General features: G+C 35.9%; 3 protein-coding genes across 3 annotated transcripts; 2 read left to right on the top strand and 1 right to left on the bottom strand.

The window, feature by feature from the left end:
* Positions 1–2,400: 2,400 nt before the first annotated feature.
* LOC142612052 (uncharacterized) lies at positions 2,401–3,463 on the top strand. Its single transcript, XM_075784184.1, has 2 exons — positions 2,401–2,730; positions 2,936–3,463. The coding sequence occupies exons 1-2, from the start codon at positions 2,401–2,403 to the stop codon at positions 3,461–3,463; spliced, it is 858 nt and encodes a 285-aa protein (XP_075640299.1).
* A 664-nt stretch (positions 3,464–4,127) lies between these two features.
* On the top strand, positions 4,128–9,597 carry LOC142612535 (uncharacterized). Its single transcript, XM_075784613.1, has 3 exons — positions 4,128–4,274; positions 6,849–8,401; positions 9,159–9,597. The coding sequence occupies exon 2, from the start codon at positions 7,024–7,026 to the stop codon at positions 8,185–8,187; it is 1,164 nt and encodes a 387-aa protein (XP_075640728.1). The 5' UTR covers positions 4,128–4,274; positions 6,849–7,023; the 3' UTR covers positions 8,188–8,401; positions 9,159–9,597.
* A 10,750-nt stretch (positions 9,598–20,347) lies between these two features.
* On the bottom strand, positions 20,348–22,225 carry LOC142612689 (IRK-interacting protein). Its single transcript, XM_075784820.1, has 2 exons — positions 22,017–22,225; positions 20,348–21,927 (listed from the first exon to the last, which is right to left on the bottom strand). Exons 1-2 carry the CDS (start codon positions 22,092–22,094, stop codon positions 20,563–20,565), a joined length of 1,443 nt encoding a protein of 480 aa, XP_075640935.1. The 5' UTR covers positions 22,095–22,225; the 3' UTR covers positions 20,348–20,562.
* Between the last annotated feature and the right edge of the window lie 4,618 nt (positions 22,226–26,843).

The raw sequence follows: 26,843 nt of genomic DNA, 5'->3' as shown, positions 1-26,843 counted from the left end.
ACCTCCGGCCCACACCCACACAACCCCACCCACACAGCTCCGATCCCCACACAGCTCCGGCCCACTGGACAAACCCACAGCCCCACACCGCCGACCCACTTTACACATCCTGATCCACCCAGCTCCGACCCACACCTCCGGCCCACACCCACACAACCTCACCCACACACCTCTGATCCCCACAAAGCTCCGGCCCACTGGACAAACCCACACCCCCAATCCACCTACCTCCGACCCACAAACCTCCGACCCACCCCTCTACAAAACCCGACCAAACCTCCGACCCACCCTCTGCAAATGGTGCTCTGGGTTGATATCATTCTGGCTTATATATATATATATATAATTATTTAATTAAATACCTATTTAATTATTGATTTACTTTTATGTTTTTTTTTTAATTATCTAGTTATTTATTAAATTATTGATATCAGAAATTCAATTTTGCTACTCTTACAATTATACAGAAATATCAATTTTGCTGCTCTTACAATTATTTAATTAAATGCAATGTGATTTGTTGGGAATTTTCTGCTCTTGGTGTTTTTGTTGATGGGTACCCTACTGTTTACGTAGAAAATGTTTAGATTATTATTTAGAGGGGAATTAAACATTTTATGGCTGCTCATAATGGTTTTGATCTCACTTGTTCAAAAAAAAAAAAAAAACTATAGATTGCTTGAATTTGGATTGTTTTACTGTTGTGGTTGTTTCTATATACTGTGTACTCAATATCATGCTTGTTTGCATACCTCTTAGACCATACTGTTTGTGATGTTTTAGATGAAGAAAAAAACCAAAGCAGCAGTTCTTGCCTCAGTTGCATCTGTCCTCCTTGTGGGGGTTGCGTTGGTAAGGAAATTGCGACGTAGACAACTGCCTAGGGCGCCTTATGTTAATCATGCAGCCGAAAGAGAGCATTACATAAATAGTATTCTGCATGGAAGTGAGAGACTTTGTGTTAGTCAAATTAGGATGAAACCTATAGCTTTTCACCACTTATGTCACATCCTCACTGAGGGGGAGCACATACGCCCTACTACGCACATGTCCGTTACGGAGCAAGTGCTAATTTTTTTACACATTATTGGTCATAATGTGAGGTTTCGTGTAATTGGTAGTCGGTTCCATAGATCAACTGAAACTGTCCATAGATACTTCAACGTCGTCCTTAGGGGGGTCCTGAAATTATATAGAGCTCTAATAAGACTGCCTAGCGAAGATACACCCCCAGAGATAAGGGATAGCAGAAGGTTCTACCCCTATTTCAAGGTAAATATTAAGACTTGTGTATATGTGTAAATTGTGAAAGTTTGTGTAATTCTAAATCATTATGTTTGTCGAAAATTAGGATTGTGTTGGAGCGATAGATGGTACACATGTTCGTGCATCTGTGCCACCTGAGATACAAGGAAGGTTTCGTGGTCGCAAAGGTGGAACCACACAAAATGTGTTAGCTGCCATTAGTTTTGACTTGAAGTTCACTTATGTATTGGCTGGATGGGAAGGCAGTGCACATGATTCACGTGTGTTAAATGATGCATTTGCTAGGCCACGGGGATTTTCAATTCCCTCAGGTATTATAGGATGACTTCACCTTTTGAGTTTATTAGTTTAATAAATTTTGTGCATTTTTCGAAGCATAGTAGTGATTTGGTTTTATTTTTTAACATATGTAGGTAAATATTATCTTGGTGATGCTGGGTATGGTAATAAAAATGGAATTCTGTCACCCTATCGGAGTGTGCGATATCACTTGAAAGAGTTTAGTGATCGTCCTCCTGAGAATGAACAAGAATTGTTCAACCTCCGACACTCTTCCTTGAGAACTACCATTGAGCGAGGATTTGGAGTGTTGAAGAAACGTTTTCGAGTGTTGGATGCAGAACCATTTTGGTCTTTTGAAACACAAGTGAAAGTAGTGTTAGCATGTTGTGTGATTCATAATCACATTATGGGGGTTGATCCTGCTGACTATATTATGGAAGCTGCAATGAACCAAGTAGAGGGTAGTGGCTCCCAACAAGAAACACAGTCACGTCGGGAGTCCCTTGAAGACAGTAGAGTGTGGAATGCTAAGAGAGATGAGATATGCAAAGCTATGTGGTCTGATTATACCAGGAGTGGAGAGTAGAACTTTATTTAGATTTATGTGCTTGTCATATGTACTATATTCTTGTTTTATATATGTTTAATCTATTTACTGTAGACTTCTGGTGGTGTAAGGATCATTATTTTCAACAATACATTGTTATTTCCAGTAGTTGTTTCGTTCTGTTGTTCACATCTATAATCATGGTTGTATGTGTGTTTGATTTGTTGTTCATATGCACAGTAATTTGTGAATGTTACTTGGATTGTTTAAATGCTAGTCTCACTATGCAATTATCATATGTAGTAATGTCGAAAGGGAAAGAAAAGGTGGGTAGTAAGCAATTTCGATGGTTGCCACCAATGCACACAACGATGCTAACTGTACTTGCCGAAGAGGCCACGAAGGGCAACAAGCCCTCGAACACTTTTAAGCCCGGTTCCTTCGCTACTGTCGCCAAGGCGATAACTGAACAGTTTGGGGTCGAGTGCCACCCCTCGTATGTTGAGAATCGAATGCGTACTTTGAGGACAATGTGGACTACCATTCAAACTCTTCAAAAGAAGAGTGGGTTCGGTTGGGATGATAGCTTAAAAATGATCACGTGCGATGCGAAGACGTACCAAGAGAAAGTTATGGTATGGCTTTCAACTATATTTGTGCATTATATTTTCTATTGTTCTTATCCCATAAATCATGGATTATGTCTCTTGTGGTAATAATAGCTTATACTTGTTTATCATTCACATAAATCATCTAATGACATAAATATTGAATTGAATATTGAATTTATGAGTGAAGTGATAATTGCATTGTTATTGTATGTTCCTGTCTCCCTTACAGGCGCATCGGAAGCATGCTGATTTTTTGAACATGAAGATAGAGTTGTATGATGAGTTGGCCATTGTAGTGGGTAAGGATTTGGCCACAGGAAGCTTTGCTAAGTCATATGCTGATATTGACACAGAGCATGACAATGCAGAGAGCACTGAGATGGTGGCTGATAATGGGGAGGAGGGTGTTGTGGATAAGGGGAAGAATGTGGTAGAATCGTCCACCACTGGGTCCACACTTTCAAAGTCCCGCAAAAGAGGCCGTGCACCTCCCTCTGATGATAGCGCTCTGACTGATTTGTCTGATCAGCTTAAAAAAATTGCTGTGGCCTTGAAAGAAATCAGTCGGGGGCCTGTTGATTTTAATAGTCTTTACTCTGAGGTGATGGCTATGGCGGCGGATAGGTATAGTGAAGATATGCTCGCAACTGCCTTTGACCATCTGTGTGAAAATAAGAAGGTAGCTAGGGGATTTCTGGCCAAGACTGCTAAGTTGAGGAAGCTTTGGATGGATAGTTATTTGTTCACTCGACTCTGACTTGTCTGTGTAGTGCTGATTGTGATGGTAGGGATTGTGTGTGATGTAGTACTAGTATGATCCTAACATTGTATGATATATGTGACAATTCTATTATCGGTAAGCAGCCTATGTATGTATTTGTAACCTGTAGGATGTGAACTCTTTTGTAATATTGGGACGATACAATTGCCCAAGTTATGTGTGGTGACTTTAAGCATGTAGGGCACATGTGCACTGTTCAGATACCACGTGTAGGTATCAATTTTGCATACCATGGACTTGTAATGGTGAAAGTACATTATGTGCGTTTTGATATAAATATTACCACGTGATATTCAGATGCTCTTTGTTGATGTTGAAGTCGATGATTATTTTTGTGATGTTTTTTGTAACTGTTGAAGTGGATGATTATTTTTGTGCTATTACAGGTTCATCTAGGCAATGCAGGTTTTTATTTGTAAATGCATTTCATATTTTCCGTAAAATGTGTGAACAAACCAAACATGGGAAAATGAATACAGTAAAACGAATTTCAGAATATGCCAAACAGTGGAATTTGTTTGCTGCCCTTATTTTCCATGGTGCAACCAAACAGCATTAGTACATTTTCTTTACGGGAAAATATTTTTTCCGGAAATGATTTTTCGTCCGGAATTGATTTACCGTCGAACCAAACGCAGCGTTAACGCTATGGTAGATTAGGAGCAACCGGATATTTCGGACCCCACGCACACAGACACAGTCCATCCTTACTCTTTTCTCTTGCCTTCCCTCGCTTCTCTTCCGCCGTTTCTCACACACGCCGCCGCCTCCAACCATCTCCAATCCTGTAAGTTCTCTTTTAACCTTCTTGAATCAGCACTATCCCCTGTTATGTGAGTTTATGGCTTCCTACATGTCAATATGTCCCTTCTTCCTTCAAAACTGTTATTTTCTTGAAATTCAAAAATGGAATGTGTATGTGTAGCAATGGAGTCTTCTTTCTCTTCCGTTGTTATATAAGCATTGTACTTTCCCAGAAAAATTTGTGGGCTTTTGTTTAGGTTACATATAAACTTTTGTAGATAAAGTAGACTACAAAAAGAAAAAAGAAAAAAGAAATTCTGTTCAGGAATCTAAATAGGATAAAGGAACCTAATTTTTATTTAAAGTACAAATTAAGCTTCTTCCCAAGTCCCAAATTTGAATGGGACTTTGGTTTTTTTTTGGATTCAGATACTGGTTTTGATCCCAGGAACTTTGTTTAACAAATGTAGCATGGTGAACATGAATAATTAATATTAACTTTCAATGAAGTAGTTAAAATAAAATCCAAACCACCAAGAATTTACTAAGAATTGAGAATAGCAAAAAAATGTACATATAAAGAATAAATGAAAGACAAAACATGATCAATAATATCTATTGTTTTACTAGTTTTTCGAGGAAACTATTGAACTACAACTGAGTGCTTCTTCATTCCTGCCTCCTTGGGTTTCTAAACCACGGTCTGTTGAAGGTGAAAGTTTCATGTTAATATATAATCTGAACTTGATTTATGTTGAGGAAGCCTCGTGTATTCCTAGTAGTTTACGTTGAAGCTTAGTCTTCTTCTCTTCAGAGTCCTTATTGATTTGCTCCTAAACCAAAGACAAATAAATTTCAAACTATAGTCGTTTTGTTTTTGTTATCTTTTTAGATGCATGGATGAGTGTATCAGAAAGTTAATTAGATATCAGGTAACCGGCCTTTATGGTGTTGCTTTTTAAGTAAATTCTCTGATGCTGTACAGATGATGTACTTTTTCCTAGGGTCGGCGTGATATGGATCTCTTATATTGGGGCATAGTCTAGTTGATCTTGGGCTCTTAGTTGCTCCTATTGTATTTCAAGAATTGATTCAATATTTTAAATATAGTTTTCAATACTTTTAGCTTGCCAGGACTAATGATAAAATTAATGTCAATGCTCGTTAATTTATATGTTGTTGTTCTAATGGTTAATAAAGAATAGGACATTATCTTTAGTTTGATGGGAGGAATATATCTTAAGGATTACTTATTAAAATAAGTAGAACTTAAAAGACTAAATGGATTTTCATATATGAAAATTTGGATTTTGATTTCAATGTTAAAAGTGATTTACAGAGTGGTAGGGGATTCATGTTCTTACTGTTTTTGTGCAGTGAAAATGTTGTCCCTAACTTATTGTTACAGACACATATTAATACACTGAGAATAATTGGATTTATGCATCTAATAATGCCAACCAAAAAAGATGTAATCTACTGCTGTTGAGGGTTTATGATAGTCATATTGTTATAAAATGATTCATTTCCATTACTTCTCATGGTATTCCCCCATTCTTTATAATATACTCATTCTATTATTTTATGAACCACAAACAGAGTGTTAGATCTACTCTCTCTCTCTCTCTCTCTCTCTACCTCACACTCCTCAAACTACGGCAGCCTAGCCACCTTCTGCTACCCCTTACACTCTGGCAGCCCCCCACCTACGATTCCAACTCCGGCTATATATACTATATTGCACAACTTGTTAAACTATAGTGCAACTGGTTTTTTAGTATTTGGAGTGCTAAAATAGCTTATGGGTTTGGAAATCTAATGCATATGGGTTGTTTTTTGGCTTTTGTTTTTCTTAAAGGGCTAGCCATCTAGTGTAGAAATGTGAGTTAAATGGTCTCTATCATTTAAGCCTATATTGGCTATATTTAAGAGGAATTGACAAAAGATGTTAATGGAAATGTTGATGAACTTAGGCCTTGACCTAGAAGCAAATGTTTTAGACTAAATAAATACATGTATTGGAAAGGCTAATTGAAAAAAAGAACAAAAGAAAAGAGAAGGATGTTCAAGACAGGAATTCTCTAAGTGATTGAAATGAAGTTAACATTTGCTTGTACTTTTTTTTTTCTTAGTCACAAACCAAACTTTAAAAGCAGTAACTTAAAGGTATTATTGATTTGCTTTAAGGACAATTATTTGTTTATCATCTTTGCTACCATTCATTTGTTTTTAAACATATAATTGGTTTGCTTGTGATATTTAGTTGTATAGGAAAGACACTTGGGTTGGTATTTTAAAGAGTTATATATTGAGATTTAATTGTCTTTGCTTTTGATTTATATTAAAGGGTTGTAAAGGATGATCCAAAGTTGGTAAAGTTTATTTTTTAAACCACATATCGACAAATTAATACTCAACTCAAACCATAGGTAATTAAAGAACTTACATGTGTGGTAGATGGAATGTTGATGTGATACATAATACATTAGGAAGCTAGCATGGCTTAAAATATATTATAATTGGTACTGCACTAATCAGTTTTGAATCTTTTGATGGGCTTTTATTTTTTCATTATTTAAAAAGATTACTAAAATAATAAATTAATTTATGCTTGCAGATCCTATAATTCAGCAATGGTGTGAATCAGCTTGTGTGTTGGAGTTTGAGGCTATAAACTACTCTTGTAAAAGTCAGTTCATATTTCCTTTTCATTGGTTCACTTGTGTTTTCTTGACTATATTTTCTATTTTAACTTTTTAGATTATGATTGCATTGAGGAGAACGCTCTACCTATGGTTGTGTTACTTAAATTCTGTGAACTTTTCTGCACAACTCAACTCAAAACGTTACAAATCCTTAACCCTTTTACGTCGTTGAGTAGATTTTGTCACTTTGAATCAAAACCAGGCTTCAATTCTTGGGACCCATCCTTGCCCTTGAGACCAAAAATTACCAAAAACAATGTTGCAATTTTCTGGGATTTGGACAATAAACCACCGAACTCGTTCCCACCATACAACACTGCTGTCAAGCTAAAGGCTGCCATGGCATCTTTTGGGGTTGTTAGATACATGGTGGCATATGCGAATCATCACGCGTTTACCCATGTTCCACAAGTTGTTAGGGAGCAAAGAAAGGGGAGGAAGATATTGACTCAGTTGGAGAATAGGGGTGTGATTAAGACAGTTGAGCCATATCTTTGTCGGGTTTGTGGGAGGAATTTTTATTCAAATGAGAAGTTTGTAAATCATTTTAAGCAAATTCATGAGCGTGAGCAGATAAAACGATTGAATCAGATAGAGTCAGCTAGGGGGAAGATGAGGGTGAAGTTAGTAGCTAAGTATTCCATGAAGATGGAGAAGTACAAGAATGCTGTGAGGGATGTTTTGACTCCGAAGGTGGGGTATGGTTTGGCAGATGAGTTAAAGCGGGCGGGGTTTTGGGTACACATTGTGTCAAATAAGCCACAAGCTGCAGATGTTGCTTTGAAGAATCATATGGTGGATATGATGGATAGGAGGAGAGTTGAGTGTATGGTGCTTGTGTCAGATGATTCAGATTTTGTGGATGTTTTGAAGGAGGCGAAGTTGCGATGTTTGAAGACGGTTGTTGTGGGGGATATTAATGATGGGGCTTTGAAGAGGGTTGCGGATACTGGGTTTTCTTGGAGTGAAATTTTGATGGGGAAGGCTAAGAAGGAGGCAGAATCAGTTGTTGGGAAATGGAAGGACCGTGACATTTTGAAGAGATTGGAGTGGACATATAACCCTGAGGTGGAGAAAAAGGTAAATGATCTTGAGGATGAGGTTGTTGAGGAGACCCAAAATGTGGATTTCGAAGGAAATGTTATTGGGGTAGTTGATGATAATATAAAAGAGGATGGCAAGGCTTGGTGGGAGCTGGATTCTGATGGTGATGTTTCTTCACAATCATTGAAAAGATTGGATTGGACATAAAACCTGGAGTTGAAGAATAATGTATGTAGTTTTGAGGATGAGGTTGCTGAGGAAACTGGGAAAGGGGATTTTGAAGGTATTGTTAGTTGGGCAGATGACATGATTACATGCAAAAGGAAGACAGCATTGCTTGGTCAGATTTGGATTCTAATGTTGATGTCGTTTCTTCACAATCTTGTGGATGACTGCTTGTAGTTTTGTATCTTCGAGTTTGGTATGTGGTAAAATTAACTTATCTTCGCTTGCCAAGCATTTATCAGATAATATACAAATGGAATTGAAGAATTGGATTGCCTATCAAAAAAAGAAAAAGAATTGAAGAATTATGTCATTGATTATTTTTATTATTATTATTTTTTTTTGTAAATAATTTATGGTTTTGATTTATTTCTGTTTCTTGCAATGAATCACGATATTATATATATATGATGATGATGATGATGGACATGCTATGTCTATCCTATCTTTTGAATTAACATCTAGGAGGGGGTTGGATTTCATTTTGAAGTTCATGGAATTCATCAGCCAGTATCTTTTGGTGGTGCTTTCATGATAACTGTAGGAGCTCTCTAGCATTATTTGTTTGATCAACCTTTACACAGTACTGGATGCAGCATAAATGTGTTGTATGTGTAAAGACAAAGGGTAAAGAGCAGAAGAAAGAGCAGCACAAAGAGCAGAAAACGACATGTAGTTCAGTATAAGATTTGTAAAACTACGTGTAGTATATTATATAGCATTAGTGGCTGAGTTAGTTGTGATTAGTGGCTGCGTGTACAGCTGTGATTAGTTCATTAGAGAGTTAGTTAGTTAAGCTTAAATTCCATTGGTTAGTTAGAGGTGGTTAGCTATACTGTATATAAATATCTAAATCATGTAATCTATTAGTGTATGTGATAATACAAAATATCCAATTCTTGGATTTGCTCAAATTCTCTCTCTAAAATTTGTTTCTCTTTTCATGGTATCAGAGCCAACAATGGTGTCCTTTGCAAGTACAAATTCCTCTGCTACAAGCTCAAGCACGAGTACACACACTACGATTTCTACTTATGGAGTTAATCCTTCATTGGTACTTTTGTCTAACATGGTGAGCAATGATGATAGTGAAGCTAGATTACAACAACTATTTGGTTTGGAGACATAAAATTGAGGTGGTTTTGGAAGCTTACTTAATGATCAACTTCATTGAAGATAATCTTGAATTCCAGATCCTTTTCTTAAGGGCAGCTTAGGGAATTATGGGCCCGTTTGGTAATGTTGTTCTAGCAACGTTGTTTAATTTTTTGGAAAATACGTGTGAGTAAAAAAGTGTTGTGGAAATATGTGTTGTGTTGTTTAAACAATGAAAACTTTTGTTTAAATACCCCTACTAAACACCCCTTATACCATTGAAGCTAATCCTGAGTATATTCAATGGAGGCATTGTGAATAGGCACTGTTCACATTTATCGATTCTACTCTCTCCATCAATCTTGGCCCTCACAATTGGTTAGAAATTTGGTAAAGGAGTTTGAAAGATTCTAGAGAAACGTTTTGCTTTAGTTTCTCGATCTCACATTCTCATCTTGAGAAATGAGATGATGAGTCTCAAGAGAGGTTAAGAGAGTATGAACACTTTCTTTCAACGAATCAAAGAAATTCGTGATAAACTTGGTGTTATGGCAGTTTGTGTTGGTGAGGAGGAGCTTATTCATTTAGCTCTTGAAGCTTTGCCTCTAGAATATGATGCCTTTTGCTCAGCCATACGAACCAGAAATGATGTAGGTACTCTTGTAGAGTTGAATATTCTGCTAAATGCTGAAGAAAGATCAATCAAAAAAAATTCTGATCTTCGAGGTTCTTCTTCATTTGCTATGGCTGTTAATCAATTCAATCAATCCTTCAACAGAGGAAGAGGAAGGAATGGCAACAATCGTGGTCGTGGTAATGGAAGAGGTAACAACAATGGTCAATTCTCTGGTGGTTAATCTACTCAATTTCCTAATGGCCAGTCTTAGTTCTTTGGCCAATCCTACAACGGTCAAGGTCAGTTTTCCCCTTCACAGTTTCAATCCAAGTCTAATTTTCAACAAGGCCAAAGACCTATTTGTCAGATTTGTGGTAAGAATGGCCACACTGCTTTGGATTGTTACCATAGGATGAATTTTGTGTATCAAGGGAGACACCCTCCAGCTAAGCTTGCATCAATGGCTGCAAGTTCAATGGTTGCAAACTCTTGCTCTAATCCAAATCAAAATTGACTCACTGACATTGGTGCTTTTGATCACATTACATCGGACTTGTCTCAACTCTCTATTCAACAACAACCTATAGCTAGTGAGACAATTATAGTGGGCAATGCAAGAATTACTTGTCACTCATATTGGTAATGGTAAGCTTCTCGCTCCATTTCACAATTTCAATCTTAATAACATTCTTAGGGTACCCCAGATTGCTTCAAACTTACTTTCAGTACATAAATTTAGTCTACAAAATAATGCATTTTGTTATTTTGATGCCTATCAGTTCTCAATTTAGAATTTACCTACGGGGAAGGTCCTATACAAAGGGTTGAGTAAAGATAGTGTCTATCCCATTCCACCTATTTGCTTCTTTTCAATCTTCGCCTACATCCTCTATAAATTCAAGTTGCTTTGTTGCTATTTCTGCACAGGCTTTACTTTGGCATCAAAGGCTTGGGCATTTTTGTTCCAAGATATTGCATTCTACCTTATCTGATGCACCCTATGTTAATTTTTTTGCTTCTAGTGATATTTGTTCATAATTTGTTTCTTGTGTAAGTGCTAAAATGCACAAACTTTCTTTTCCAAAACATGTATCCAATACTACTTTTTCTATGGAATTAGTTCATTATAATGTTTGGGGTCCTGCTTCTATTGTTTATGAACTTGAACATAGGTATTATGTGATATTTGTTGATAATTTTACTCATTTTACATGGCTATTCTTGCTTAAACATAAGTTTGATGTGTTTAGTGTGTTTTTACATTTTAAGTCTTTTGTTGAGAATCGGTTCAATACCAAAATCAAGGCTGAATTACTCTAAGAGTCTAGTCGGTGGAATCGGTGAACCACACGAGTTGGTTAGATGCGTGGGGCAGAGGGCTTTGAGGTCTAATGGTGGTGGTGAATTTGTTAATAAAAAAAATTCAAGGCTCTCTCTCTCTCTCTGAAAGAAAACATAGACAAATTGTTGAGACTAATTTGACTATGCTTCTTAAGGCTAATCTTCCTTTGTCCTATTGGTCTTATGCTTTAAGTACTGCTGTCTATCTTCTTAGTAGGATTCCATCTTCTGTTCTTAATTTTGTCTCTTTGGCAGAAGCTTTATCTTAAGAAGCCTTCTCTTCAGGCTTTAAAAGTCTTTGGTTGTGCTTGTTTTCCATTTTTGAAGCCTCACCCCTCTCATAAATTTGATCCTAAGTCTGAATTGTGTATTTTTTTTGGGTTATCGACCTCTTTCCAAAGGCTATATCTGTTTGGAGGTCTCCACTGGGAAAGTTTATATTTCCCCTCATTGCATTTTTCATGAATCTATGTTTCCTTCCTTGTCAAGCATGGATTCTGTGTCTTCTTCCCTTTCTTCATCTCTTCCTTTTTTGATCCTTGGTTGGCTACTTTGCTTCCTTTGTTTGTTTCATTTGTCTCTGATTCTTCTATTCCTGTGTCTTGTTCTCAATCTTCTTCTATTAACCTTGCTTCTTCTCCTATTCTTGACACTACTCTTGCTGTTGTCCCCAATGTGTCTCCACCTATTTCTGCTCCTGCTGTTTCCACCAATACTCATCTCATGCTTACTAGGTCTAAGAATGGTATTTTTAAGCCCAAAGCCTATGCTATTCAGGCTGACTATGTTGTTACTGAACCCTCTTCTTATGTTGTGGCTTCCAAATTTTCTCATTGGGTTAAGGCAATGGACTCAAAATTTGCTTGCCTTTAACAACAACATACTTGGTCTCTTGTTCCCCTACCTTATGGCAAAAATCTGGTTGGCTGTAAATGGGTTTTTAAGATCAAGAGGGATAACAATGGCAACATTGCTAGGTATAAAGCAAGGTTGGTGACCAAGGGTTACCTACAGCAGTATGGTTTGGATTATGCTGAAACTTTTAGTCCTGTTGTCAAACCAGCTATTGTCAGGATTCTTCTTGCTTTGGCAGTGCAGTTTGGTTGGTCTCTTAGGCAATTGGATGTATTTAATGCTTTTCTTCATGGGGTGTTACAAGAAGAGGTCTATATGTGTTAACCCCCTGGCTACAAGGATAGTTCAAGACCTGACCATTTATGTCTCTTACATAAAGCTATCTATGGTTTTAAGCAAGCTCCTAGGGCCTGGTTTGATAGCTTTACCACTTAGCTATTTCATCTTGGATTTCATGCTTCTTGTGCTGACACCAACCTCTTCATTCTCATTCATTCCTTTCATATTGTGTATCTATTGCTTTATGTTGATGATATTATCATTATTGGCAATAATTTTTCCTTTATTACTGAGATTGTGAGTCAGCTTGGTTCTTCTTTTGCTCTTAAGGATCTTGGATGCTTGAATTACTTTCTTGGGCTTCAAATTGAGTATACAGATTTTGGTCTTTTTGTTCACCAGTCTAAGTATGCTCAGGATTTGCTTACCAGGCTTAACGTGCTTGACTGCAAGCCTTGCTTTAATCCTTGTGCCTCAAATCATCATTTTGTTCATACTCATAGTCCTTTACTCACTGATCCTATTGCTTATAGAAGTTTGGTTGGAGCACTTCAGTAGATGACCTTTACTAGTCTTGATTTGTCCTATGCTGTGCAATAAGCTAGTCAATTTATGAGCTAGCCTGCTCAACATAATCTCATTGCAGCTAAGAGGATCCTCAGGTATTTGAAAGGGTCTTTACATATGGGGATTCATTTTCAGGTTGGTCATTTGTCTCTTTTTGCCTATTGTGATGCAGATGGGACTGGTGATGCTATAGATAGGAGGTCCATCATTGGTATGGTTGTGTTTTTGGGTGGTTCTCCTATTACCTGGTCTGCTAAGAAGCAGCCTACGGTTTCAAGATCATCTACAGAGGCTGAATACAGATCTTTAGCTATCACTACTGCTGAACTTTATTGGTCGAGGATGTTGCTTAAAGATCTTGTTGTTCACTTATATCATCCTCCAATTTTGTGGTGTGATAATGTTTCTGCTCGTCTTAGCTTCTAATCCTATTTTTCATGCCCGTTCTAAACATATAGAGGTTGATTATCATTTTGTGAGGGAGAAGATCGTAAACAAGGATCTTGTGCTTATGTATATTTCTACATCAGACCAGTTGGCTGATGTTTTCACCAAGTCTCTTCCTTCTCCTTGGTTCCATTTTCTTGTTCACAAACTCATGAGTGTCCCTCCCCTTCGTTTGAGGGGGGATGTAAAGACAGAAGGTAAAGAGTAGAAGAAAGAGTAGAAAAATGACATGTAGTTCAGTATAAGATTTGTGAAACTATGTGTAGTTTAGTATATAGCATTAGTGGCTACGTGTACTGCTGTGATTAGTTCATTAGAGAGTTAGTTAGTTTAGCTTAAATTCCGCTGGTTAGTTAGAGGTGGTTAGCTACACTGTGTATAAATATCTAAATCAAGTAAGCTATTAGTGTGTGTGATAATACAAAATATCCAATTCTTGGATTCTCTCAAATTCTCTCTCTAGAATCTGTCCCTCTTTTCAGTATGATTTATCAAATGTCAATCAAAATTAACTGCTTTTCTAGTTGTTACTGGTCTTTGCTCAGCATTGTTGTAGAACATGCTAATGAAGTTTTAAGGGTAAATTGCAAATTACACATCTGACGTTTGGGGTTGCTTAGATTTCACACCCTAAAGTTTTAGAACTTGGATTTTACACCTTGAAGTTTGGTTCCATAAACAATTCACCCCCTACAGTTAGTTTCTACTGTTAATTGACACATCACCATGCTGACATGTTTTGTTTTTGCCAAATCAACCTCAATACTACGTAGTTTCATTGAAAAATAAAAAACTGATTTGGCATACACGAAACTAAAAGCCTAAAACTACACCGTTTCAGCCTAACTTCTAAAATGCCAAACCAAAACCCACGAAGGCAGCTCTCTCTAGGGGTGGCAATTCGTGTTCATGTGTCGAGTTCGTGTCAGGTTGAGTTGTGAGTATTATGTTATATGAGTCAACACGAACCCGACCTGTTTAGTAAACGGGTCAGGATTTCTCAACCCTAACACGACCTGTTTATTAAACGGGTAATCCGACACGACACGTTTAACTTGTTTAATTAGCAGGTCATGTTAGGGTCGACATAAATGACCTATTTATTAACCTGTTTAATTAATGGGTCATAACTCATAACTATCCTTAATAACCTGTTTGATTAATAGGTCATATCTAATCCAAATAACCAATTATCAATTTCCATATATCTCTTCTCTTCTCCAAAAAAAAAAAAAATCTCATATATCTAAAATTATTTATTACCATATATCAACTTACTTGGCATATCAAAATACACATGATGGCAAAATTTAAGTCCAACCATCCAAGTGCCATATCAAAAACTAAAAGACATCTAAATTAAGAGATTGTATTAGAAGAGATTGAGGGTTCCATTCAAGAGGTGTCTCCCTTGTGCTCATTCTTATTGATATTCATCATTATATCTTTAACATACATTCAAATGATGCTTCAAATTTCCAATACCATATACGCCAACAGCAACATATTCCTTTCCACACTTTTTGCATTTGCAAATAGGCTTTTCTCCATCTTTTGTAGGAAGCATATGAAAGAAATGCCAAAAACTTGAAATCCTCCTCCTTTTGTTGTCTTTATTATTTGTCTTAGTCTTAGACTTAGACTTCTTTGGTGGAGGAAGTTCAGCCAGTTCATCAAGTTTATCTTTTAAGTCAATGTCTTCACCTTCATTTTTAGTGTCAATAAGTTGCATCTCATCATTTTCCATTTAGAAAAAATTAAAGAGAAATTATTAAGCAGAAAATTAGTAATTCTAAGATGACAGAAACAAATAAACTTGAAAGAAATTATAAAGCACGACAAATAATTAAAAAAAAAAAATCTATTATTAGTACTAAATAGTTAACAGTATAGCGATTCGTAAAACTATTTGTACTAAATGGTTGCTCAGTCTAGAAAGTCCCCATATGTTCAAACTGCTCATAGGGCTAATGTGATTTGTAAAACCACTGTACTTGATGTCATGAGAAGACTTCTGTAGGCAAAGAATATTATGGTTTCCTTATATGCTCGAACAAAAGAACAAAAAAACAATATAGTGATTAGTGATTAACACAAAAAAAAAACCAAACGCATCTTCAATTATTTATTTTAAGGGGACAAAAAAAAAAAAAAAAACTAGAAAGTCATGTGATGAGAAACAGGTGTGGCTGTGGATTTTTTTTGTTTAAAAAATATAAAATATCTCATGCTCTAGTCTCTCTTACAAAAAATAGAACCGAGCAAATCTCCCCTCCCATTTCAGTTCTCTTCCTAAGCAAGCTGATCTAGCAATGACAAATCTAATATCTAAGGCTTGAGCTATTGGCATTATAGAACCGTTCACTTTGTTTTTTTTTTGAACTACAATAATTCATGATTTTTAACTTGGAAAAGTAACAATTTTTTTTTTTGTGCAAAAGTGGTGTGTAAAATTGTAAATGAGTGTGAGAAATAGATGTTCATATACCTTGCTAGTGGATTCGTCAGTTGAAAGCTGAAGAAAGAGGTGAATTGGTGAAGCTATGAACCCCCTGAAGGAGAAGAGAGAGCAGAGAGGCAGCTACGGTTTTGAGGAGAAGAGATAGTAGTGGAGGCGGCAAGGGATTTGAAGGGAAGATAGAGTAGAGGGTTGAGAGACATGGGGATGGCTAAGTTTTGATTTTAAATAATGTAGAATCTGTAGAGAAGAAAGAGGAGTGGTTGGAGTTTGGAGAAGAAGAAGAAGAGTCAGAGAGTTAAGGCTGATGATAAAAATGAAGAGACAAAGTGAGAGAGACGTGACTGAGATCTAGTAGTGAGGGAGGAGAATAAGGGAATAGGAAAGCTTATATACCTAGGTTTATAAGGGCAAATTGGTAAAATTACCTTTATAAGCTAATCGGGTCAAACGGGTTTAATAGGTACACATGTTGAACACGAACACGACCCGTTTAGTAAACGGGTCAGCCGTGTCAACCCGAATATGACCTGAATTTGTTTAGCCTCAACCCATGACCTATTTATAAACAGGTTAGTCATGTCGATTTTGCGGGTCGTGTCGGATTTTGCCACCCCTAGCTCCCTCCCACCTTGCACGACAGAGACCCATCGTGAACACATAGTAGAATAGCTCCACAGCAGCAGCCACAGCGGCGGTCAAAGCGGCAGCCACAATGGCGGCCTCAATGAGAATTCTTTCTCTCCTCTACAACTCGATTTCTCTTTCTTTGCTTTCTCTTTCTTTGACAGATTTTTGAACCCACAACAATTATTTATTTTCTTTAAATGGAAGAGTTGTTGTATTGGCTAAGGTTGAATCTGTGAAAAAGTTGTAAAAGCTAAAAATAGTGGTAACAGATTAAAGAGGGAGAAAGTGATTTACCTATACAGATTTTGCATTTTCAAATTTGTTAGCGTCAAAGCACTAGCCAATTGCCAAAGCTTACTTATTTCTTAGTGATTTAAGACCCATTTGGTTTAGAGGTGTCTCAATTTTCATAACTCAGTTTTCAAAACTTATAACTCAAACTCAAAACTCATAACTCTCTACCCAAACCTCACATTCACTCAAAAATTGCAAAATAGGTGTTTGGACTCATAACTTAGTTATATATCTCTACATCTCTACAACTTTTTGCTAAAACCGTGGACCCACCCACTGACACTGCTCAGTGTTATTACTGTTGCTACCCGCGCTTCATTAACAAAAAAATCTTCCTCCTTTCCTTCTCCCAGGCATCCTCTCACCTTTCATTTCTCTGACTCTCTCTTTTCTATAATTTTTTTTTTTGTCTATCTCTCTTTCTCTGTCTCTCCCCTTTTCAATTTGTATTTAATATTTTTCCTTTCTTCTCTGTTTCTTTCTTAGTTGTTTTTGGTTGGTTTGAATTGGTGGAGATCGGGTTACGGGTCACGGTGGAGATTGGGTTATGGTTCACGGTGGAGATTGGGTTTTGTTGCAGTGGGTTGCTATGGCGGTGCTGGGTGGGGCTGGGTTTGTGTTTCTGCGGAGATCAGTTGTGGTGGTGCTGGGTTTATGTTTTGGCGGAGATCGGTTGTGGTGGTGTTGGGTTTGTGTTTCGGTGGAGATCGGTTGTGGTGGTGCTGGGTTTGTGTTTTGGTGGTGTTTTGTTGTGGTAGGTTGCTGTGGCGGCGCTAGGTAGGGCTGGGTTTGTGTTTCAGCGAAGATCGGTTGTGGTGGTGCTGGGTTTGTGTTTCGATGGTGTTTTGTTGTGGTGGTGTTGTGGCGGAGCTGGATTTGTAGTGGTGGTGATGTGGTTGTTTGCAACGGTAATACCAAACAACACAAAATAGACAAGACAACACAGAAGCCTATAGGGCCCACAGAGTCCGAATATTTACCTTAGTGCCACTGAGATATGTATCTTAGTTTTTGAAAACACCATATTTGTGTTTTGTGTTTCCATCACTCTAACTCAAAATTTGTGAGTTTTGAGTGATGGAAACCCAAGGTGAAAATCAAGCCAAACAACCAAACTGGTGTGGGTCCCACGTTTTTTCATAACTCAGTGATGAGTTTCCAGTGATATCACTCAAAACAAGCCTAAACCAAACAGACCCTTACTTTGTGATAAACCGTAAACTCTTGCTTCTTTTAGAAGCATGGTAATTTTGTATTATTATCATTCACTTTTCTTTTTGTCAGACCTTCATACCCTTTAGTTCCCTTGACATGATTGTTCAAATCTAATGGGTTTCACTGAAAAAGTTTAACCTGAACTATTTTCTTTGTAAATTTGTTGTAATGATACTCACTGTGGCTACCATTGCGGCTGCTGTTGTGACCACCACTGTGGAGCTGTTCACGATGGGTCTCTACTGTGTGAGGTGGGAGGGAGTTTGGCTGAAACAGTGTAGTTTTAGGCTTTTATTTTGTGTATGTCATGTCAGCTTTTACTTTTCATTGAAACTGGTAGTTTTGAGGATGATTTGACAAAAATGAAACATGTCAGCATGATGATGTGTCAGTTAATAGTAAAAACTAACCGTAGGGGGTGAATTGCTAACGGACCAAACTTCAGGGTGTAAAATCCAAATTTTGAAATATTGGGGTGTAAAATCTAAGCAACCCCAAACGTTAGGGGTGTAATTTGCAATTTACCCAAGTTTTAACTCAATTAACACTCCTCGTGAAGTCGAGAGTGAAGCCATGGATTCAAGATTTAGTAAGCTGTGAGCGTGTATTGTACCAATAAAAAAAAGGTTGTAGTAACATGGAAATCTAGGAAACGTTGGAGAATAAGATGTGGTCATTTGCACTTGTTTGAAGTTGACACACAAAAGCATATGTGGTGACACATTATGGATACCATGGGTTACATTCTTTTCTCATATTATATTATTTTGTTCCAAAGTTCTATGAATTTTAGTTTTGTCAAACAGTAACATATACATTGATGTTTTATGTAGTAGAGGAGTGAATTTTCAGTTGTCTGCATCTGTTATCTCTTGGATATAACTACAGTTCAAGGGACAAGGGTGTTCAATCGGAAATTTTGATGAGCTGTGACCTTTTAGTTTTTAGCTTGTGCTACTGCTACAAACAGTGCCCCTTTTTCTGCTCTTCATATTGTATATTTCTGGTTGGAATCATAAAACATTTTTGGACTTGTTAGCTTCTTGCATTGTTTGTTTCTGACCTTATCGCTTGTGGTTCAAAACTTCCCTATCTTCACAATCCAGACATGCGATGCAGTTGTCTCTTAAGTACACTAATGTGTCCTATCATTAAAAAAGAAGGGAAAAAGAAAAGAAAAAGAATCTTCTAGAATCCTTAGGGGGTTTCACCATGAGATTGCTCAATATCATATTAATCCATTTTGAAATGTGTGAATTGGATTTTATCACTTCATCAACATGTGAACAAAAGTTTGCTATTACCAATTTTTTTTTTGAGAAACGTTTACTATTACCAAGTTGATATGACAAAGTAAATACAATCTACTCATTTTAAAATATATGGATAGGATTTTAAGAATTTCACATCAGAGTTGACTCAGAGTCTATAAAGAATCTTAATCCTCAAATGTACACTTTTATTGTTCTTGTAGTTTATTTTCTATATTTGTCAAAAACAAAAACGCTGATAAATTTTGACTTTAGCTACTAGTTGCCCAGGAACTTTGGAGCAGAATTTCAATCAGAATACGTGAAAGATGATGCAGTCTCAAGAATGAAAAGGAATAACTAACGGTGGCCTTTCATTTAGAAAGGTACTCTCAGTTCCATTCAAAACATAGGAATTAGCCCATAGGTTCGTTTAAACAACAGTTTTCAAGTTTAAAAGGTATTTTTTGAAAATATGAGTGGGTGAAAAAGTGTAAAAATACATGTAATATTATTTAAAAACTGAAAATTATTGTTTAAAATCATGTAACACCCCCTCCGGAAAGGAAAAATACTGTTACAAACACGTTATTCCACAAATTTGTGTACACGCATCTATAAAAATAAATGAAATTGATTTAGCAAAAAAAAAAAAAAACTGAAATTGTGACACAATGTATGGTAAGCAAAGATTCTGGCAGCACCACTACTAAAATAGTAAGCAAAGACTATTGAAGCCGATTGTGCTATCTGTGTAAATGAGTCTTCTATTTTTTATTAATTTTTTAAATGCATATATTTGAAAGGAGATATACTTATAGCCCTTTGGTGTATGAGTTGCACTTACCAGCTGAGGCTTGGACTCTCAGAGAGAATAGCTGAGGCTGTTCCATTACCAGAACAATAATCGTATAAAAAAAAAATTTTGAATTCAGAAAATCCAAACAACATTCACAGGAAAATCACTCTTTGATTCCATTCACATGGTTGTTTTCTATTTCCTTTGTTTCTGCTTCCCCAGTTGATAATAATATCCACATAGTTAGGACCCATCAAAAGTTATCTATTTTTAGATCAGAATTCAATTTTCCATGTACCAACGAGCGGAAATGATAAAGATCTGAGTAGACTAGACAAATAATAAAACAAAGAGATCCAAGAAATGCCAATCCTTTACTTTGACCCCAAAAACCCCACAACCCAACGTCTCAAAACATAGGTACCCATCAGAAACATATGCCCCATATAACAATATGCAGTAGAAAGTGCAAAAGTATTACAGAAGGATCACAAAGTTTTAAGTTTTAAGTTCATATAAGTATACCCTTGCCTTCACCATTACTTTGATCGTTGTTGATGGCGTTATAGTACCTGCATAGCACCTTGCATTTGACCACACTGCCATAGACATAGAACCCAGGTGCAACCATGATACGAACCGCAGATGGAGCCAACCTTTTCACCTTATCTCCACCCATATCCTCCATGTAAACCCCATCAAACCCCACACCTATATCCACTTTCAATATGGGCAAGCTTGGGTGCACCGAGTTGGCTAAAAGGTGCACCAACCACACACTCTTTGAAGCAGCAAAGAAAGCCTGCAACAATGGCTCTGGCCACGCTCTGTTCCATCCCAACATTGAAACAATTTCACTCATTTTCCTGTCACAAAACCTGCTAAACTCTTCGCTGAAATGCCTTGTTCCCTTGTTCAACACTTCCTCCCATGTCAACCCACGAAGAAAGTTGAAGGACTCGAAGTTTGCCTCGCACCTATCAATCGGATTCAAGATTTGAATCGAGGCATTCCTTTGAAACCCAATTGATTCAAAGTCTTCATAGAAAGCCTTGTTCAGTAAAGCCTCCAGGTAAAAAACCAAGCTTCTTGGGTTCTTTGAGAGTGAAATTTTTATATCATAAGGTTGGAGAAGAACTGAAATTCTTTCGTATACTTTACTTCCCATGTGCCTAAGTTGCATAGTGAGTGAACGGCTTAATAGCTTGACCGAAGACCGAGACTCCGAAACAGAAACCAAAAAATGTTCAATCACTTTGTCATTAAGCCCCAATGAGCTGTGTCGATTACTGTGGCTAGTCTTTTGATAAGCTGAGTTGGTGCTACATTCATCGAGCCCAGATTTCAAGTTATGGCAATAGACTTCGAGCTTGTTGAGCTTCTTCTCTAACTCAGCCATGGAATACTTAAGCCTTGAAGCTTCATGAAGAGCCTCATCTCTCTTTCTTGTAGCGTGAATAAGCTTTTGTGAGAGCTCAGCCACTGCAATCTTCCACTGCTCCTCTCTCGTCGCCTCTGATGGACTAGACCTCGGGCTCTTCCTAGTTAAAGATAAAAATATCGACTTGAATACGCCATTGGGACTTGCAATCGATGAAGAACAAGAAGAGTGCTTGTTGAGGCCATTGTTGTCGAGTGGAACCACAGAGATTTTCTCACGCGCGTGTGGACGACACTTGTTGCACCGCACTGTAGTACCATCTTCCATTCCATTGGCATCAGAATCTGACTGCTTAATAATCTTCTTGGGTTTGCCATTTTTGTGAGGCTGATGATGAAGTGGCGTAGAGTGGTGCTTTGGAGCACTTGGTGTAGTCTCTCTAGTACTCTGCCTTTGTTCCTCGCTATACCCATCTTCATTTTCACATTCTTGAATCTACAACAAACAAAACATAAAAAAACAGCATCAAATAAAACTATTTCCAATTGTTTTATGTTAATGTTTATTTATGTTTGTGTACTTACTGGAGTAAAGTGAGGGGATAGGTGGGAAGCAGAAGGAGGAGGAGGAGATTTAGTGGAAGAAGAAGAAGAAGGAGCCATGTTTGTGTTTCTTATTGGCTTATTGCATTTTTTGGTTGCCTTTTGCCCTGTGATGATACATATCTATCTGAAAAACAAAAATCCACTGCTACTTGGTAGTAGTATTAAAATTTTATTTTTTATGCTGTGATTTTAATTTGGAAGTGTGCCTTTGTGTTTCAGGCTCCTTTCGTTTTCTTTCACTTTCTTATTAGGTTGTATTTTCGTCGTCTTCTAATCATCATCAACCATGGTTAAGATAGAAACGCACGTAGAGGGGTAAGTCACGCTAGTGTTAATTAGCACGCGTTCTGGACCAGACAGTGTGTACACGCTCATCTATAAGGAACTTAATATTGAGTTATTGTTATTGACTACGTCAAGGATGATTTTGATTCAAAAGAATCATATATGATGGATTGATGGGTAACTTGCTAAGGTGATAGCATATAAGTACGAGTGTTCATGTGTGTAGCAAAACATAATGTTCATATGCTAGTACTTTTGATTTATTTTTTTTGGGACCAAATTGCTAGTTTTGATTTTAAAAATGCTTGAAACATGTTATTTTGTAGTTTAACATGGTAAAGTTGATATGAAGTTCCTGAAATATTTGTGAACATGTTGAAAATTATGTGAATATTAATGCATTACTTAGAGACCGAGACGGATGAATGGTTAGAAAAGAAAATATTCTTGGGTTAGACATTAGATTTCCTTGACATCCCCGTGGTTTTATGTTATGGCCGTTTTATTAATGTGAAAACAAAGAGGGAGCACGGATGGTGTGTAATGTGTATACAAGAAAATTCGCCACCCTTTGTCTAGGAACACACATAATTAATACACAATAAATACATTTTGAAGAAAAATATTCAGTGCAAGTGTGAATGTTTTTTTCTCCATTGCGGTTGATGTGTGTATAGGGTCCCGTTTACAGGTATTTTTAGAGCAATTATAAATAAATTATTTTAGAAAATTTTTGACATCACTTTGATGAAAAATATAAAAAGCCGTCAAAACAATTAATTATTTTTATTCTTCTCCATAAAAAGCTTTTTAAATTGTTTTTGTTCTTTTCGGAAAATTCTTAAATACTTTTGGAGTATGAAGAAATGATACTTCTTCTTCTCATATTTATGTTGGACCTCACCATAAATTTAATGAGTGGTTTCTACTATGAATGTGAGAGGAGTGAATACAATTCTTCATGCTCCACGAATACTTAAGAATTGCTTAACATTTTCCATAAAAAAATAAGCTAGGATAATATCAAATTAATCAAGACATGAAGTAATTGTTCATCTTCTTTTTGTTTTTTGTTTTTGTTTTTTTGTTGAGAATCTAGTAGTAGTATCTTTGGGTGCAAAGACTTAAAATGCATTTATCATCAATTACTCCACATATTCGATAGTTGAAAGCCATATAGTTAAGAAACTTGCTGGGTCATTCCACATTAATTAAGGATTTTATAAAAAAAGAAAAAATAAAAAGAAATCCTTCATCAAATTCCCCAAGTGCTTGATGTCATTTTGCATCATTTTTAACATCATCCCAACTTATACTTTTGTCATTGCAGTATCCAGTTCAATGGAAACAGATTTGGATTTTTTATTCTTATGTGCATTATAAAAGCTTCCAAAAATACGCTTCAATAATTCTGCAATATCATCATACATAAAAGTAACTCCAAAAATAATTATTTCTTGAAGTTGATTAACACTTAATACTAAGGAACACATCTAAGGGAAAAAATCTTTAATGATGTCATACAAGAGAGAACTTCACACACATATAAGTGCTTGTGGGGTGTGGGGGGCAAAAGTTAGGGTTCAAGTCTTTAAGAGGAAACTTTACATACATATACATTTAGCTTCTATCATGCATCAAAATGAAAAAAAAAAGTAACCATGTCACTAAAAGGTCATTCAAGCTTCAACACAAAACATATTTGTTACTTGTTCTTCACAATCCAATTGTACAACGTGATGGAAATATAGATTATCGATAAGTTGTTAACACCTAATAGGTGGCTAAGTCCCAAATATTTTTATGCCTTGGAAAATAGGGCATTTGTTATAGGTCTATTCTAATTGGTTGCTTTGTTGTTCCTTGTCAATGTTAGAGAAAATGTCTATGACATGACAAACAAATATGTTGCTTTTCAGCCCTTACAAAAGCCAAACAAAACCATATTGAATGATTATCCAGACAACATGCTTAAGACTTGAGGAAAATTTAACTCCTTGGAAAGGAGGGCACTAGCTCCAGGTTCAACTTAACACACATTTTGATGTCTAAGGCGAAAATTTTGATAATAGACTTTTAGTTGGAGTAGAATTTAAATTTCTAAAACCTAGATGATAAAACTTTATTTAAATTAAATTATTGTCAAATCTTATTTAGTCAAGAGCTTTTTACCTTTTTTTTGACTAAAGCTTTGTACCTTAATATACTAATAAAATATTGATTTAATAAGATGCAACTTGAGGAAAAAAAAAAGTGTGGGTTGTGTGGGATTTAAGTTTAGAAATTTCTTTTATAATAAACCTTTACTTTGGATAGAATTTAAAATTGTTTTAAATTATTATAAAATCATGCAGCTTGAGGATGGGTTATGTCGGATTTAAGTTTAGAAATTTTTGATAATAGACATTTAGTTTGAATAGAGTTAAATTTGTTTTAAATTATTGTTAAATCCTATCCCTTAGTCAAAACATGAACCATTTTTATTTATTTTTAATAAAATTAATTTACTAATTAGTGTGAGTAGTCACTTGACCTATCCATGACTTCTAAGTCTAACTTTTTTTATACTTGCAGAAAAAAATAAAAACAAAAACAAAAACAAAAACGTGGATTGTGTGGGATTTAAGTTTAGAATTTTTTTGATAATAGACTTTTAGTTTGAATAGAATTTGAATTTATTTTAAATTATTATTAAAGTTAAGAATTTTTTGATAATAGACTTTTAGCTTGAATAGAATTTAAATTTGTTTTAAAATTATCGTATAATTTTAGTCAAAATGTGAGCTATCTTTATTTTTTTAATAAAATTAATTTACTAATTAGTGAGAGTAGTCACTTGACCCAATCACATCTTCCTAGCCCAACTTTTATTATACTTGAGGAAAAAAAAGTTGCTGGTTTTTTTAAAAATGTTGCTAGTTTTATAAACTTGGGAGCAAATTGCTAGTTTTGATTTTAAAAATACTTGAAACATGTTATTTTGTAGTTTAACATGGTAAAGTGGATATGAAGTTCCTAAATATTTGCGAACATGTTGAAACTTATGTGAATATTATTGCATTACTTAGATAAAACCTCCCTAGAGAAGATTAGGCACCGAGACGGATGAATGACTAGAAAAGAAAATATTCTTGAGTTAGACATTAGATTTCCTTGACATCCCCATGGTTTTATGTTATGGCCGTTTTATTAATGTGAAAACAAAGAGGGAGCACGAATGGTGTGTAATGTGTATGCAAAAAAATTCACCATTTGTCTAGCAACACTCATAATACACAATAAATACATTTTGAAGAAAAATATTCAGTGTAAGTGTGAATATTTTTTTTCCATTGTGTTTGATGCATGTATAGGGTCCTGTTAACGGGTACTCTTAAGACAATTGTAAATAAATCATTTTTAAAAAGTTTTAATACTACTTTTATAAAAAATATAAAAAGCCATCAAAGCAATTAATTGTTTTTATTCATTTCCCATAAAAAGCTTCTTAAATTGCTTTTATTCTTTTCGGAAAATTTTTAAGTACTTTCAAAGTATGAAGAAATTGTGTTCTTTCTTCTCATATTCATAGTGGACCTTATCATGAATTTAATGAGTGAGCTCTAGCATAACTGTGAAAGGAGTGAGTGTCATTTTTTGTGTTCTGAGAGTACCTAATAATTACTTAATATTTTCTATCAAAAAAATAAGTGAGGATAATATCAAATTAATTAAGGGATGAAGTAATTGTTCATTAATTTTAAGGTATACCTAGTAGGCTTAGTACCATATTGGAGTAGTAGTAGTAGTATCTTCTTTTTGTTTTTGGTTGAGAATCTAGTAGTAGTATTTTTGGGTGCAAAATTTATAGTAATTTGGGAGTACAGAATAATTTTTTAAAATTAAATGCATTTATCATCAATTACTCCAGATATTTGATAGTTAGCCATATAGTTAAGAAACTTGCTGGGTCATTCCACATTAATTTAGGATTTAAGTCTTCCTTTTAATGTGAATCCATTTTGAACCCTACCTACCCTCACGGCGTGGTAAAAGGATTGGAAATAATAATGGAAAAAGGTCACACAAGTTCGTAACAACTAACAAGGCGGCGTAGTAGTAGAAACTAGAGAGGCTTTGAGACTCGTCACAATTGGGAACTCGTAAATTCAAGTAATGATAAATTGAATCAGTGCTCAAGTAGTCACACATCATAACACATGGAAGGTTTAAGTTGGGTAAGGGGCTAAGGGCACTGGCCATAATTGTAAGCTCTTTTTGGGTAAATTATCTCTTTGTTATAGGTTGTATGTTAATTAATTTGGTCCCTCATAAATGGAATGACTCATCCTTATAAATCCTTATTATTATGGCCAAAATAACACTTGAAAAGTGAAAGGAAAATACCAATTAGATACCAAATAAGAGTAAATTACTCTTTTTGTTGTTGTTGAAGTTACTAAAACGAATGATTGATAGTAAAAAGTGGGGAAAGTGTTGTTCTCGAAGTGATTGAAGCAGCTAAAATGGTGGATTGTGTCA

The sequence above is a fragment of the Castanea sativa genome, chromosome 10 (genome assembly GCF_040712315.1).
Source record: "Castanea sativa cultivar Marrone di Chiusa Pesio chromosome 10, ASM4071231v1".
Taxonomy (NCBI): domain Eukaryota; kingdom Viridiplantae; phylum Streptophyta; class Magnoliopsida; order Fagales; family Fagaceae; genus Castanea; species Castanea sativa.
This window is presented reverse-complemented; position numbering and strand designations above follow the sequence as displayed.

Excerpts from the sequence above, each read along its gene's own strand:
- LOC142612052 (XM_075784184.1), top strand. The coding sequence starts at position 2,401 with ATGTCGAAAGGGAAAGAAAAGGTGGGTAGTAAGCAATTTCGATGGTTG. Across the intron at positions 2,731-2,935 it reads CGTACCAAGAGAAAGTTATG|GCGCATCGGAAGCATGCTGA; the intron begins GTATGGCTTTCA and ends TCTCCCTTACAG.
- LOC142612535 (XM_075784613.1), top strand. The coding sequence starts at position 7,024 with ATGGTTGTGTTACTTAAATTCTGTGAACTTTTCTGCACAACTCAACTC.
- LOC142612689 (XM_075784820.1), bottom strand. The coding sequence starts at position 22,094 with ATGGCTCCTTCTTCTTCTTCTTCCACTAAATCTCCTCCTCCTCCTTCT. Across the intron at positions 21,928-22,016 it reads TATCCCCTCACTTTACTCCA|ATTCAAGAATGTGAAAATGA; the intron begins GTAAGTACACAA and ends TGTTTGTTGTAG.